The sequence below is a fragment of the Lathamus discolor genome, chromosome 7, assembly GCF_037157495.1.
Source record: "Lathamus discolor isolate bLatDis1 chromosome 7, bLatDis1.hap1, whole genome shotgun sequence".
Taxonomy (NCBI): domain Eukaryota; kingdom Metazoa; phylum Chordata; class Aves; order Psittaciformes; family Psittacidae; genus Lathamus; species Lathamus discolor.
Window position 1 is genome coordinate 15,439,291 of NC_088890.1, and position 17,195 is coordinate 15,456,485.

The 17,195-nt window shown below is 37.4% G+C and overlaps 1 protein-coding gene across 1 annotated transcript in view; it reads left to right on the forward strand.

Moving 5' to 3' along the window:
• SUCLG2 (succinate-CoA ligase GDP-forming subunit beta) overlaps positions 1-17,195 on the forward strand; it is a 125,653-nt gene that overhangs the window by 26,001 nt on the left and 82,457 nt on the right. Inside the window, exon 2 of the mRNA XM_065687355.1 lies at positions 111-252. Within this exon, the coding sequence (XP_065543427.1) occupies positions 111-252 (142 nt within the window). The remainder of the gene's footprint in view (positions 1-110; positions 253-17,195) is intronic.

Genomic DNA, 17,195 nt, shown 5'->3' on the forward strand with positions numbered 1-17,195 from the left:
GTTGTTTAACTGCTGGTTTGAGATAACCGTAAGGCAGAAGAGCTCACTTGGCTGTCTCATGAACTGTTCTTAATGAGCATTATGTTATTTTCCCCTCTTGTTTTTTCTAGGCTATTCAATTAACCCCTAGACGATGGCTGAACCTGCAGGAGTACCAAAGCAAAAAAATAATGGCAGACCATGGGGTTACAGTTCAGAGATTCTTTGTAGCCGATTCAGCAAATGATGCCCTGGAGGCTGCTCAGAGACTAAGTAAGTTGACCAATAATGGGAGAAATTTACTTCACCAGATAGCAATCTGGAAAACCAAATTGCTTTTTAATAAGTTGTACACCATCTACAAATTGATGGGTATTGAAAAGCTTTGATATGTTGTCCAGACAATAAATATATGCTTAATTTCATATGTGAACAGTAATTTGCAACAGCAATATTTAAACTTTAAAATGTTTTGAAGGAGTGTGTAACGTGAATTTGTCACTTATTATTTCTATACTACTGAATAATTCAGAATACATCACGAGTGGTTGCTGAGGGAAATTATTTGTTATGGTATATTTGATATAATTTTAGAAACTGAAGTAAATGAACTTGGTTTTCAAACAAAAATTTGCTCTTAAAAAGCAGAGGGAGAAAAAAGTTGTGGATTCTCAATTTGAAGATACTCAGAACCCAGTTGAACTCAGCTTCCTGTAGCTCACCCTATTTTGACCTGGTTGGACCAGATGATCTCCAGAGGTCCTTGTAACCTCAACTGTTGTATGCTTCTGTGAAGAAAAGAGAATTATTTCTTGCACATGCTTATATATACTGAGAGAATTATATTTGTGCATATTCGTATGTATGCTTGTCCATATGGAGAAGAAAAAAAAGGTAAGTTGAGTCATGTACCATCACAAAAGGACTTGACAGTGGCCTGGAGAGAAGGCCATGCTTCTGGAACTTCATTTTGGTTCTCTGAAAACATCCTCACTTTTGTGTAGTGAACATAAAATGAAAGTGTGGGTCAGAAATGAATTTATGTAATACCTTTTCTGTCAGAAGGAAATGCATGGAAGTGTATTTGTCATCCAGTTCTAACTGAGAGAAGTTTTCTGCAATAGTAGAAACAGTAGTTTGCATAGTTTTCCTCTTTTCGTTTAGCTTTTGTTAATACATCACACATCAAAATGCCAGAGGCCAGACGTTATTGTAGTCTAATTGGGTAGGAAGCTTTTCTGTTTTCTGTTTTATGCTTTACGTAATGCACAAGCCACTTAGTTAAATGCATTTCTGTTTTGCACACTGGAAGGTAAATTAACGCAACTTATATCAGAGTCTCATCAGACCTTAAGTAGCTGAATAGCATTAGCATAATGGCTTGCTAAATATCTGTAACTTAAGGTGATACATTTTTCAGCAATCAAAGCCTTCTTATGACAACAAATATATTTGAAACAAAAACATTCAATGTAACTGTTACGGTCATTTGGCAGTGCAAAATAAAAAAGGCTGACACAAAGCAAAGCTCATAAAATTGGAGGGTTTCCTCATGTTGGGATGTCTGAGAAAATCAGGAAATGCCATTTGAAGCTGGGGCAGGTTTTTTGCAGATCTTACAACACTTAAACTCTCCTTTTCATGACTGAACCCATAAATGGATTGGTGTGTCCAGTAACTGTTGCTGGTCTCAATCTCTGTACCTACTTGGAGAAATTAATTACTCCATTAAAGGCAGTGAACCTCTTCTGTTTTATGATGCGAGATTTAAATAACCTTTGTAGCTTGTTTGCTTTGCAAATTACAGGCATACTGAACTATTAAAAAAAAAAAAAAACGGGTTGAAATTTATATAATCAAAAGTGAAATCTAAAAATTATTTGCAAATGAAACTATAGGGCAAGTTGTGTTTATTTTAACTGAGTTGGCTTGTTAGCACTTCAAAACTTGTAAGTCGGTGGTAACTTTCTTTGTTTTATGTAACTGCATTCAACCATACTGCATGACTGGGTGTTAAAGAATGGTGGTTTATAGGGTGGAATCTATTTCTTGTTGAAATAGTTGACACTCCTTTGCTCCACTAAATAATTAACAACATCCTTGTAATCCTTCTGATAGCGTGCTGTTATTCTACTTTTAACATGCACTTTGAAATCTAAGCATCAGGAAGCATCACAGTTTTGCTACTGTGGTCATTGTTGTTCAATATTTCATCACATTTATCATCTTTATGATCCTTCAGACTAGTCATATCTCTGTCTCTCAAGTTTATCTGCACAATTTGGTATGGGCTGCCGTCTTCTGAATATGCAGCCACACAAAGTAAAAAGTTATGGGCAAAACAAAAAACTTCAGCCTAGAGGAGGCACAAAATACTTTTCAGATGAAAAACCTAATGGAGGTGGCTGTGGGATTTCTTGACAGACAGGCGTTCTGCAATGAAAGATGGTGAAAGGAGAGGCCAATCACCCCTGCCAAGTACTGCTCAAAAATCTGGTGGTTTAGATGCTGTATGTCACACTGCAGCTGTCCTTAACTTTCCTTCCTGCAAAGACGAAAGGATGCTTGCCAACATAACTTTATTTTTATCTTAAAAATATCAAAACTTGAAAGTCAGGGGTTCAGTATTTTTCTTGAGAGGAGGTTCCTTCTATAGACCTGTTGTCGTGAATACAGCTGAAACAATAATTTTCCTTGAGAATCTCAGAGCATTACATCACTCATATGGGTCTGTGTGTGTGATTAAGGGGTACAGATAAAGGGATAGAAATTCCTGATCTGGAAGTCTGGTATTCACAAATTAATTTCACCAAATACTGTGTGCTTGACAGAGGTGTCTGCGCTGCTGCCACGCCTGTGGTCACCAATTTTGCTGTTGTTGGATTTCCTCTTGAGGCAGTGGAAAGAGATGGGATTACATAATTCTTGCTGCTGTCTTCACTTGTCAGGAAGGTGTTAATGTTCTTGAAGGGGTTTGCCTTTATCCAGTATCAGCACTTTAGTTATAGTTTGCCCATTTCCTCTCTTGTGCTATTTTTATTAATATGTACACTGAATACACGGAATGTTAATTTTCTCAGAGTTTCAAAACTTGCCAACAGCACAAAGGCAGTCTACAAGGAATTTTTAACGGAATTAAAGGATTGATTCACCCCCCCCCCCCCTTCAAAGATAAGGCTGGCAGATGTGAAGAAAATTAAAATGACATCACTAATACTGACTTCAAACGAAGTTGTACACAATAAGGAATACGGAATTAGGCCCCAAGGAATTCATTGCCCTCTACCTGCTAAGTAGTTTTCAGGTGTAACTCTTGCAGAGCAGGGGATATTTACAGAATACCAAGAAATACAGTCACAGATGGTTTTGTTTCATGTTAAAATTCCTTGTGTTTTCAAGAGAGGAAAGAAAAAGACGTTGTACTGTCCTGCTACAACACTGTGGCCTTGCTTGGTTTGCTGTCTGAAGAAACACAACCTGTAGACAAGTTCTTACAGTTCTAGTGCAGGTATTGAACAGAACAAAGGGAAATATTTGAGAGCTTAGTTTTTCTCTGAGATGTGTAAGATCATCTGGCTGTTGCAGTAACTCCCAAGTCTTCTGATCTGGTTCTCACTTAATGCAGTGGTACATTAAAGGCTTGTTTAGCCAGAGAAGGCATTTCATAGAATCATAGAATACCAGGTTGGGAGGGACCTTAATGATCGTCCGGTCCAACCTTTCTAGGCAAAGCATGGCTTAGACTAGATGTCCCAGCACACTGCCCAGCCAAATCTTGAAAGTGTCCAATGCTGGGGAGCCCACAACTTCCCTGGGGAGATTATTCCAATGGATCATTGTTCTCATTGTGAAGAAGTTTCTTTTGTGTCCAGTTGGAATCTCCCCAGGAATAACTTCTGCCCGTCACCCTTCATCTTTTCCATGTGACTTCTAGTAAAAAGGGAGTCCTTTCATGCTATTTCTTTTCCTCATACTGTACTACTGATACAAGGAAAAAATCCCTATGTGTGCATATATATATACACACACTATTAGGGTGTGTATTGGGCAGATGCATTATGCAGTATTTCAGGGTCCATCATTTTCTTTAGCCTTCTTCACCAAAGGCCCTTAAATCTGCTTCAGCCCATGCACTATTCTTGAAGTTCTGCCTGATGGAGAAATTATTAAGGGAACCATCATTTTAAACTAGTAGGTGGACAAAGCTGAAAGGGATTATAATTATGCTGGAGGGTGTTACCATGTGCTGTCAATTGGCTCTTTGAATCAGTAGAGAACTTACAGAGGTGGCTGAAAATGCTGACAATCCTAAATCAATGCTGGAAACTTGGCGTGCGTTTCTTTTTGTGATTTTTAACAAAAGCAATAGAGTGCTGCCTGTTGCCACTTAGAGTGTTTCATTACGTTTAGGAATCAGTCAGGTGCAGTGTTCACACTCTATCACAGAGAAATGCAATTGAATTGAGTGCAAGGCTTTTATTCACTCTTGTTTAAAAAAAAAAAAAAGGTCTGACAAAATATAGTTTCTGCATGTCCTATTTCCATTCCCTTATGCATGAGGGAGCTCATAAAATTCGGCTTTGGACTGAAGGCATGCTTCTTATATCAAGCTGGAGAGGTAAACATGTATTTTATAAAGAACAGAAGAGGTTTATTAAAGCCTCTTTCCATGAGGTCATTTACCTGTCACCTATTCACTACTTTTCAGACTATTGAAAGAGTTCTCAGCCATGTGATCATGAGTCTCCTTCCTACCTCAGCCTGCTGGGTTTTTTACCTTAGCTGTGTTTAATTTAGATGGAAGGCTGCATTTTTAGGTGCATTTTTAGATTGCTTATCTGAAAGTTCATCTCTCCAACCCAAGTTGGGAAAACCACTTGAAAGCAATTTGTATTTAGAAAGGGTCAGAAATTGATCTTTAGCTTGGTAATGTCCTTTTTGTAAAGATTATGAAGAAATTGTTGGTGGTAATGTCGGCATTTAATGTAAGCTTTTATGTTAGGGAAAATGAAAAAGATCCTGGAGCCCGACATTTCTGGGGATATTAGAGATGTGAATTTAGGTTCTTTTTTGTTACACTAGGAAGAGCTTTTTCTATTAGTATGCTGTACAGACTAGCTCTCTTATAAGGTTGTATTTAAGTAACTCAATTTACTCCTCAATTTTTGAGATTGTTGGCTACTTAGCTGATCTTTTTTTTTTACTGCCGTGTGCTTTGCTTACATGATTGATTTCCCTTTCTTTTCTTCCACCAGGATAGGTAACAGAGGAATTGCCTCCTGCATTTCTGTGATTTTTCATATTTCTTTCCACTGTGTGGTTCACTGTGTAGTAATAATTTTTTACCTGTGTATAATGAGTTATTTCTCAAACCCCTCTATATACTTAGTGGTTCTAACTAGTTATTTTTTAGATCCCCTTGGATTATATTTCTCTACATATGTTGAAAAATTGTGTTGCTGAAATAGCATTCCATGGAGCTGTACGCAAAGAACATGCTCGCTGTTAAGGATCAGGTCTCCCATAAGTTCTCTTACTTTCTCTGACAGCTTTTATTAAAGTTCCTTACACTTAAATTATGGCTTTATGAAACTATTCTTTCAGACAAAATAATGCTGTAAGTTATTGACTAATATGATTCTATTCTCAAATGGGTAAGTATTTAGAAAACAACCTTTTAAATTTAATAGAAAAGTAGTGGTGGATGAGCTGCCTTTGGACCATGTTCAGCATTATTGAGCATGAGTGTTTCTCTGTTCTGTTTGGCGGGTTTTCAGTTAATGGATTTGCCTTGTTTGAGCGATGAAGTCTAAGACCAAAGCAAATCTGCATTTCCCAACAACTCCTCAATAAGAGGAAATACCTGTTAATACACTGTAACTCCCAGTCTTCATAGGCATCTCTTGAATACATCCATTTCAAAGCTCCACAAAATTTGCCCTTGTCTGTGGTTTTAATCACTTTCTGTCCCTTGCTCAGTTTCCTGTTGTTTCTCAGAGCCCTTGCCTCGTTGCACCCATTTTCTCTTGTTTCTTTCCAAGGCCCTCTTGTGAGTTCTGGTTAAGAGCAACCTCTTTGTTTTTTGTGCTAAACAGTCAGTTGAATCTTACCCTACTTACAGCAAACCTGTGGCAGTTGTGTGATGCTGAAAGTCCCTGTGTGTTTGTGAGCATACCTTTTTCTGCCTGTTGAAGTTTACTTAGACCACCGTTCACTTGACACAGCAGTTATAGCAATGAATGTTTCTGCGTATGATCAAAAAACAAATAATGATTGCTGCCAGTTCAAATAGTATATTTTTGATATTTTTCTGCTCTGAAATCATTTGCTTTTTGGAAAAAACTTCTAAATTTGGGTATTATGTCAACAATTTACAAAATCTCATGCGTGTCTGAAAGCGATGAAAATAATAAACCAGTGTAAAAGTTATGAAGGCAGTGCCTTGTTGGTTATAGTTATTTAAAGTAATTTTTTGTGGGAGGCTTAGTAATCAATATGCCAATGAGCCAATTTATTTACCCCATTTACTGGGTGAAAAAAAATCAGTCATGGAAAATCAGAGGAGTGAGGAAAGGTGTTAAAGGGTTGTGGTCACTGAAACCTGCTTTACTAGGGATTTTGTTAGTAAGCCGCATTGAATTTGCTGTGATACAGCTATAGTGCAGAGCTGGAGTACTATATCTGTTCAGTAGTAGCTCTTTTTATGGACATTCTTTGTTTGCTCTCACCTTGCTTTTAGGTGCTTTAAGTTAATCTGTCCTGGAAGCTAAACCACACAAAGGCACTATTAAGGTGGAATTAGGGTTTCTATGTGAGGATTTCATACACAATGACTGTTCACACTGCTGTGTAGCAGGGCCTCTCTCCCTGGACATGAGACCTAAAATACTACTGCTTTCACCTCTCTGTGTACACGTTTTGTTTGGTTGGTTTTGAATCTTGTAATTCCTCTTTATTCTCCTTCCTCCTTGCTGCCCTCCTTCATTTCTGTTTCATGCTAAGAAATTTTATTTCACAGAGGCTGCTGAGAAGTGGCAGAATTTTAAGTGCAGCAGTATTTAAGCAGTGCGTTATCCTTGGTAAACCCTGCAAGGGGTCTCTCAATTAGCTTTACTACGTGCCCCATTCCTTCTCTTCAGATTAGTAATATTATTCCACATAAGCCCTTGGCATCTGTGTGAAAAACAGGCAGTTGTCTAACACCGCACGTCTTTGTTGGTAATGGCCACGTGTGTTGCATCCTGCATGCCAGAAGAAAAGGCAGTAAAACTTCCAGCTTCCCTAACTGTGATTTTGAGTTTTATTCCTTTTGAAACAAAATTAATAAAAGATTTTGTCAAAGCTTACCACTGGGTGTTTTGTGTTGTTTCGTGCTGAACCTTTCCATTGCAACTTAAATTACATGTCATTGCTTTTGAAGTATTTTAGATATGGAAATTCTTTGAAGGACACTCTGTCTCATGAGGAATTAGGGAAATGGTTAATTACAAATGGATTGTAATGAAAAAACAAATCTGGTTTGTTTTTCTTATCTGTTCTCTGTGTTAGAAAATTACATGCTGAGTGTGAGTCAGTAAATGCAAGCTTGGGACTGCTTACAATAGTTGGGTATTTTATGACCATTCTTTGTCACCAAACGTCTTCATATTCAATAGATTTATAGTAATCTGAGTAATGGATAGGGGGCTAACAAATCAAAATCTCATTTCAGATGTTTGACACTAATGTTGTGCTGACTTATTGTTCTCTGTGTTGGATTTCTGATCAAATTACCAAAACAGCTACTTGGAAGTAACAACACAAAGCAAGAAAAAGTACTCTAGGAATGGGGTACTGAATTTTATATTTAACGTGTGGCATAGAAAGTGGTCATTTACAAATTCCAGTTGTGTTAAATAAATTAGTGGATTTTTGTTTATAAAAGAAGAAGGTGACAGAAGTCATAACTCTTGATTCAGGAATTTTTACAGGTTATAAAAGATGCAAGATTGCACAAGGAAGGTACAAGTTGACTGCTGGTATTTATTCCAGACTTGTCATGCCATATTTTGTGGTTCTTCAAGGTAGTTTTGCAGCTGCAAAACAATAACCAGATGCGTAATAGAGAAGCAGCTGCATGAAATTTTCATGTTTCTTATGCATAAAATCAGAGCCATTAGACAATCTTTATGTCTAAGGTATGAAACACCGAACAACATTGTTTTTCTGCAATACTAGCAGCTGTGTAAAGGAGAGAAATCACACCTTCTACACTCTCTCAGTGCCCATCTGCTTCTAGATATTTGGGGGCCAATTGCAGAAGCTGAATTTCTTGGTTTTGTTTTCCCTTGTTTGTTACTCTGGCTTGCATTGAAATGTAAGTGATAACTGTGGTATTAATTTGCAAAACTCTTGTAAAAACCCATCTGTGACACTGAGTATTTTTTTTTTCCCAAATCACCTGTATTTATAGCTGCAGGTTTTATCTGAATGCCACAGAGTATCCTCTTCTGGGAATGTCTGTTCCTGATGGAAGATAAATGAGTTGTGCTTGTGGTTTTTTTTTTTTAGGATTCTGCCATCCCTGACTGCATGTGGTTCAGGGCAGAACTGAATCCAAATTTTTCGTTTGATATAAACTACATGACTGTTGAAAGAAATACCAGGTTATTCGAACAGTCATTTACTTGGCATTTGTATTTAACAAAGCGTGTGGGAGAAGTTATAAAATACTGGTTATTGTCCACAAGCGATGTGTCACTCTCACTCGAGAATTCTTCTCTAATTCCCTCTGAAGACTGATGTATGTGTTTATTCAAAAGAAATCTGTGTGTGGATAGTTACTATAACTTAGCGTACTTTTGGTGTGATCTGTATGATCAGTCTCAGTGCATAATCCCGTGTAAAAGGGTGTCAATTATGTAACGGATGCTTATGTCTGTAAAATGTGGGTTGTGGGTGTTTTTTAAATTAAGCTTTTTAATGGAAGCACTAGTAGCAAGATCATATTGAGCTAGTGTAAAATACAAGAGTGGAATGATGGCAGTCTAGAGAAGAGCATAGTTTCCCCTTTTGTAGTATCTGTTAGGTCCTTACTAGCAAAATTCTTTCCTGTGGTCAGTAGTTTGGTAGTAAGTTCTTCAAAGAAATAGATAACCTCTTCCCTCCTCCATACTGTGAGCATTTTTGTCCCTGAAACTGATGTTATTTGAGGCTGCAGTTTCATCTGCAAAGGGGGCAAATACGACATTAGCTCTGGTTAGCCCCTCATTGCTCCTTGATGTGTGGAAAGGTGTTTCCTTTTGTAGTCAGGCCTCACATAATTGCCACAGTAAAGAACAGGAGGAACTAAGCTATATTTGGAGAGAGTAAAAGTGGAAAATTTTACAAACAGGAAAGTTTTTTGAGTAGTGATAAGTTCCTTCAAATTAATAGTTAAACTTGTGCAGAAAAAAACAGTTCTTATTCAGATGCTATTCTTTAACTGAACCCTGACTTTTTGCCCCATCGTTTACTATTTCTTCTGTTGAGTGTTTAAAACCACCATTCTGTTATTGCCCAAGTTTTGATACTATTGTAATTTCCATATCTCCAGTAGTGTTCCCTTGGTGATGCAGGGTACAGCAGGAATGTGCTTTCCTTACAACTGCTTTCCCTATATGATTTGGTTGGGGAAGTTGCATTTTTTCTTTTAATCTGTCAGTTGTTTCTGTTCACTTTGTTACACTTTTTGTCTTTATAGAATAGGTGGTGGTTTAGGATGGGCTGTGATTGATGTGTAAGGATATTAGCTTGTACGTTTGCTATAGAAGCACATGGTTTTGAGCCAAGCTGGAAATATCTCACATCTGGCCTTTCATATGTGTAAATATCTACATTTATATGTACATATATATATATTTATATACACTTTTCTGTATAAACTTCAGAGAAGACACAGCATACAGCCTCTGTACCATGAGTCACTTCCCATTTTTCTTCTTCATCCTCCTCCAGTCATGAAGTAATCTTTAGTAGCATTTTGCAAAGGGTAGTGTGACTTGCAAGAACTTGTTTCATCTTTGAAGATGGAAGCAATTGACCAGCTGATACTCTGAATACATCAGCAGTTGTGAAGTATGATCATAAAAGGCTGTGATTGTTATTTTCTTTTTGGTAGATAATCTCTGCCTAAAGTGGTAAGAGCAGTTTTTGAAGCAGAGGATGTTCTGACATTTTGTTAATCCGCTATTTCATATTTGAGAAAGTGCTGTGAATTTGAAATATGTTTATCTACATTTCTTCAAATATTTGCAGTTTAAGAAAACTAAAATATTTCAACACATTTATGAATATGAAATGTGTCTTTTTAACCCTGCTGGATTCAATTGGGATATATTACCTGACTTCCTGCATCACAGTATATTTTAGGTGAGGCTCTAACCCTTGGGAATGCCATAAAGAAAAACATTTGGTGAGAATCATAGGTTAGTTCCAGAAGTTATCTGTGCTCGTATTTTAAGTGATTTTTGTTTAATTAAGAAAAACCCAAAGTTGACAGTTTTACCTCTATGTGGTGTATGCTCTACCCTGTTCTACAGTTAAAATATCAGTTGTTTCTTGCATCATTATGAAGGAGAACATTTTTCTTGCACCTCCCCTGGGCTTAGTTGGACTGCTCACCTGAGTAAGATAAATAAGGCCAAACTTCAGGCTGTAAAATATATTTATTACTCTAAATGCTTAAGAACAGCCCCAGGTTATTTGCAGAAAGAGGAAAGAAAGGCAGCCATGTAAAATGAACTGTATAAATAGTTAACAATATAAAGTCATTGGGAAGATTCACCATTACTGCATTGTGCTTCCATCTACTCCCTGCCAAGTTTTATCCATCTGTTCCTCCTGTTATTCATCTGTGAAATTTAGTAGCAACTTTCCTAATCTTAGTGTATGCGAGTATTGTGCTCCATTGAAGATTATCATCATATTCCTGATGCTGTGTATATCCAACACCCTCTTTTACACAGGTTTTTGTTTTAGCTCATTAAATGTTCAGTGTGGTTGATTTTCTTACTGGCCTTTCCATGTCTTACTTTCAATATAATACAGCTTTTGTTTTTGATATGTTGGAATAAAAGTGGAACAAAAGAGACCTGAGGCTGATTACTGCAAATTTAGGTATCTTAGAAAAAACTGTGCTTATAAAATGTTTTTCCCTGTAAATACAGGGTTATGTCTCATGCCATAAAGTGGTATGCCATTTAAATACGGTGATTAACTTATGCTATAAATAACTTATTTTTATCTTTTGAGTGACTTTTGTACTTTAAGTACATATGCAGATAGTGTTTACTTGGTTGTTTCTTTGATCCATAAGTAGCTAAGTTAGATGCTTAAAGATGCTTTTGTACTGAAAAGTTATTTTCCAACTTTGAGATGAATAAACATTATGTATTTTCATATTTTATGTTGTGGGTTTCCAAGATGAGACTCCTGTGTCTTTTGAGTGTACTCAGCTTTGTGTCTGTTTTCAGTTTTCATGCTATAGGTTCTGATTTATGGCTTGTATTTTACATCGAGTTTTTGATGTTTAGTATCGTGTAAATAGTGTTACGTGTGCCCTTCCTTAGACTGTACTAAGCATTCCTTCAGAAGCTCTAGGCTGATGAAGAAAACAAAATAAACCAGTCAAGTTTAATACTAGAGAGAGATTTCTAACAGCTGAGGTTCAGAGGTAATTTAACAGGAGCTGTATCTCACTGAAGATACCTATGTGATGTGATACTCGTCAGTTGTGCAGAAAAGAATGCAATTAGTGCTGTTAACAACAGGTAGGGCAATGTTAATTATAATGTTCTCTTGTCTCTCTATGAATTGTTTTAGCTATTTAGATCACTCTTCTTATGCATCTTATTAGGTAAATTACACCACAAGAGACTTTCTGAGAGTTAACCGTGACCCTTATTTACACAGATGTAATTTATGGTGCCTCAAATGCAAGTTCTGAGTTGACCTCAGAATGAGAAGGTTGGGATGGAAGAGGTGGCAGACGCATGAACAAAAAATTTTGCCTTTTAAAGTTGCCCTATTCTGTAGTGACATTTCACTATAATCTAGCAGTATCTTCTGCAGTATAAAGTAGTAATGTACTATAGCATTCTTTCCAGCAGTTCCCTTTTCTAGTTTTTAAACCAAGGGGACAGTATTAAGTGGCCCTGTGCAGGAACTGAGAAGTGGATTTTCTGATGTGGTAAAACAACTTGCTGACCTTAAGTTAATGAAATATTAACCAGTTCTTAACAGTTGTCAGGATGACAGAGCATCTGTTTTTGAGGATTCATACAAGGGGCCATTAGGATGGGGCTTGGGGTCACATATTTGTCATTTAAATAGCAGATTAGCTGAACCTACCACCTCTCAGCTGAGCCGTGGTTAAGAAGCCAGTGTTACAGATATGGTAGTCTGCTGCTGGCAAGTTCAACACGGATTTGATTCACAGTCCTGCTCATCTGAAGCTGAGAATTTGCTGAATGGTGGCCCTGTGCATAAAGAATGAGAACATTTGAGGTATTGAATAGGGACTTTTCATCAGGGACTGTAGCAATAGGACAAGGGGTGATGGGTTTAAACTGATACGGGGAAGTTCAGGTTAGATATAAGGAAGAAGTTCTTTACTGTGAAGGTGTAACAGAGTGCCCAAAGAAGTGGTAAATGCTCCATATCTGTCAGTGTTCAAGGCCAGGCTGGACAGAGCCTTGGGCAACATGGTCCAGTGTGAGGCGTCCCTGCCCATGGCAGGGGGGTTGGAACTGGATGATCTTAAGGTCCTTCCCAACCCACACCATTCTGTGGTTCTATGTACTTGCTCACCTGTTATGTCAGTCCCTTTATAGGTTCAAAGCACTGAAATCAGCTACACATTATTCTTCACACAGTTGCTGCTCATTCCATTTTTACCCAGAAAAATTCCCTTTATCTGTGAGTAATTGAGAGAGCTTGAAGTTCCACAGTTTGATAAGACTGCTCAGGCATTGTGATGTTTAGACTATGCAATAAAATATCTAGAATCCAAGTTCTGAGCATAGTACCTATCTATAAAAGTCCCCACAGAGCTCATCTTGCAGTAAGCCGAAATGAAATAGCTTTGCTGATTTCAACATCATACTAAGATGCATCTTTTCCTGTAAATGCTGACTGCCAAACCAGAAGCTAATGCCTCTATTGCTTTTACGTTCATTTTTCTAAGCTAATTTAATGTTACAAAACCTGAAAAACACAAAGTCTAGCTGTAATGTATGTCATTATATCTTTGTTGGTGAGGTAGTTATTGGACCTCAAGACAGAAATGCTGTTAGAACTGGTGAGTAGATGTTGTATTCTTCTGAAGGAGTAGGAAAGGTCTACATGGGACAAGCTATTGCGTGAGGAATGCATGTAGGCTTCTAAATAACTAGTGCAGCTCTACTAATAATGGAGACTTGTGCCATGCGCCTAGTGTCTGTAGCATTCTATATTTTAAACAAGTAAAAAGTGCCTTTTGGATACTAGAATAGGTTGTCTTATGTATCTTCACTTCTCTTTGCAAGTTCTAAAAAGGTAGTTGTGTATCTTAAGGAGAATCACAGTTTGTGTTCCTTAAACTCATCAGTGCTTGGCCTCACTACAGAGTGTTTGTAATTGTACAGAATTTGGTATGCTATCCAGCAAAATGTTCTGAACAAAATCCTGTGTGACAAATCAGTGCCGAGTTGATTCAAATGAAATGCTTGGGCAAAGCTGTTAAAGCCTTTCCAGGTTCACAGAAAAAAGATTAGAAAGACTGAAGCAGCCAAGGAAAGCACTGGAAAGCCTGCAGTAGGCAGGAGCTTCTTGTGTTTGTAAGGGAACCTTTGTGAGGCTGTGTGTCCTCAGCATTCCTCTGAGGTTCAAGAGCAGCACAGCAGTTTGTGAGCTCTGCTTTCTTCAAGGATTTAGTAAGAATTTATGCAAGCAACACAGAACATTTTCATTCCATGAGTACCAATAATGTCTGGAGGTGTTGGGGAGCTTCTTTGTTTCTGCCAGTATCAGTGATTTATTCTGAAATGTAAGTTGCGACTATAATAGAAAAAATATATTAAATTCAATAATTTTGGTCACACTGGGTTAAAATGTGTGTATAATAATAATAATAATTAGCCTATTAGAACACACACTAGTTCTTATTTGATGATTAACTGTTATTCAAATAAGATGATGGATAGCATTATGACCTTATGAGAGATGTCTGAGGGGCTCACTGACTACATGGTGAGCATGGGAAACTTCAAAACTTTCAAGTGGCAAGGTTTATCTTGGAGAATTATGTGAAAACATGAAATGGAATATGATTAATTTTGCTTCGGAAGTCATAGCTTTCTCTGGTGATTCAAGATTGTTCTTGAAGGTACTGTATCTTTAGGCTTGGGCAAATACAGCATCTGAGATTTGCACGGTTGTTCTATGGTTGTTCTCTGGTTTTACTTATATTTTATTAGTACTATGTAACACTGAGTAGAATCAGGAGCTTTTCTGCTGTCTAGTGTTTCTCACTGTAACTGTAGCCCTGTAGTATGGTGCTATTGCTAGCAACAGGTCATAAGCTTTGTATGGTTTGCAGAGCCTCAGGATTGGGTCTTCTCAGACTTCTCTTAGCCTGCTTTGATTTACTTGTTTTAGCTGTAATAGCAAGTTTTGATTTACTTGTTTTAGCTGTAACAGCATGTTTTCTAACTGACCAGGTATCTGTGGCTAATTTGTTTTACTTTGATGTCACTATGGCTTTACAACTAATTTAATGATGCAGTATAGAGGAATACAGACCTGGTATAATAGGCTGAGAGAAGTGAAGTCATATGGTGTGGTGTAACACAGTACAGGTACGGACTGATGAGCATCAGAGCCCAGGCTTGATGCTGGAGATCCCGAAGTCATGAGTAACTTGCTGATAGTTAAAGAAATGCAGACCACAAGCAGGATAAAACAGTTCTGGTGTTAGGAAGAGGAACGAGAAACTGGTATCTAATATCTGTAAAAAGCACTGTATGTAGTAAATGTAGATGACTATGGGCCATTAAGAAATGAGCAAATTTTAAATCGGTATCCTAGAGTGAGGAAGAAGAAATCATCAGAAGTAACATGGTATTTTTCCCAACAAAGGACTCCAGGTAGTAATGACTTGCCTGTAACAGCCCTAGACCAGGATGAAACTGGCACTCTTGGGACCCAGAAGAGCACTGGAAGTTTGAGCGTAACACCAGGAGCAGCGGTAGAAATTAGGAAATAGTTGTATGACCATTTGAACCACCTTATTATTGAAAGTTACACATACAGGTTTTCTTTCTTTTTCTGTAACAAACCTGGAATATTGTCTTAATTGATTTAAGATTATTGTTATACTTCAGGTAATATTCTTGGCTTTATATGTATCTAAATATATAATCCGTGCTTTCTCTTTGCCCATAAGCAAGATTTTGAGTGTAACATTGGTAGTAGCATAGGTTTATGCGAATGCCTAACAAGTATGACTGCTGCTTCCCTGAAGCTCAGTTTCTGTAAGTCGAGATGGTTTGTGAGGTGTGTGTGCTTCTCTGCAGGGGGGCAAGATTTGGGATTATTAAACACATCTCCCCCTCCTCTTGTTATGAAACCACAGTCAGTACACTGGGAGTGTTCCCCATTTGAAAATACTTTTTTACAAGAACAAAGACATTTTCTTTTGTATGTAAAGAAAGAAAAATAGGCGTATGTGCGTGAGTGAAGGATCTTAAATAAAACATTGTCCTTTTTCTACTTCAGTTCAACTGGGAAAATCAATTTTTGGTTCTTCAACTGCAAAGAAAGATCAAAAGGAAAAACTGACAATCTAAACAAAGGGCAAGGTGATGTGGGCTGCTTGCACTCCTGTTCCCTGGTGTGCTTCATACAGGCACTTTTCCAAGCAGAATATATTTACAGAAGAATCAAGGGTATTTTTTTCCCCTCTGAATCAATGATGTTAGGAATAAAAGTGACCTGAATATAAAAGTGAAAAAATACTACTTTATATTAATTTTGTGGAGTTCTTTGGTGCTAATATAGGCAATGGTTCTCTGATGTGTCAGGTTCCTTGTTGCAGAATACTTATGTTTTAAAGCATTGTCATTGATTTTACTTTGCTAGAACTGGCCAAAAAATGTTCAGTCCCATGGGCAGTTGGAGAACTTTTTTCTTGCTTCATTGCCTCGCCAGGTATGTATTTGAATCTTTGTATAAAAACTAATTTCAGTCACTGTGGGTGAAAACTTTATGGAGATTGTCTTTTCTGCTGTCTATTGAATCATGTTTTTACCTTTAATAAGTAACATGATTTATTCTTATAGGCTCATATTTACAAGAGGGGGAGATTAAAGTGTCAGCAGGAAAAGCTGAAGGGAGGAGTGTGAAAATTTTCGTTGAAATACACAAAGAACAAACCACCTCACACTGAAAAAGCTTGGAAAAGCCTTTTATGAAGAATATTCATTACCTTCTGCATAAATGTAAAGTTGGAAGTAGTTACAAAAGTATTTTACTTCAGTGTATTTCCACTTTTTAGAGAGAAGTATTGCATAGGCATCACTTTTGTAACCATATTAAGTGTTAATTCAGTGGAAATTATAATAAATAAGCAGGCTGTGTCTCAGTTGGGGTGTGTCGTTGCAGGCAAATATTTGTGTGTATGTTTTTTATCAATATGTTTGGGTCTTTACCCATGCAGGCAGAATGCATTTACATTTGGGACTCTACTTTGGCATGGTAGAGATGCAAATAACTATCTACAGAATGCTCATTTAAAATACAGATGGTCTGAAGTTTCAAACCCAGCAACTGTAGCTGGCAGCTCTGGCATATTTTGGAGTCTGGTGTTCTCAGAGAAAGGTGCTCTGCACCATAGCATTTGAAAAGCACAACCTTTAGAAAATGCTTCTGAATGATTGATTCAGAGTACCAGTGATTTATAAAGGTTTCATAAAGGCCTGTGATTTTTTTGATCAAGACTTCCTCAAGTACTGAGAAGCTCGAAGACCTCCTCCTTCAAGTCAGGTGTGTCCCATGAAAGCTTTGAAAGCAAATCCACTGATTTTTAGACCTTAAATTTGGGTGCTTGTGTAATAGCTTTGCAAGGCTGATGTCAGTAGTACATAAGCAATAAAAATCTGGCTGTGTGTTTGATCTTTGTGGATTTTGAGCCACTTCAAACTACTTGTAGCTTGCTTAGT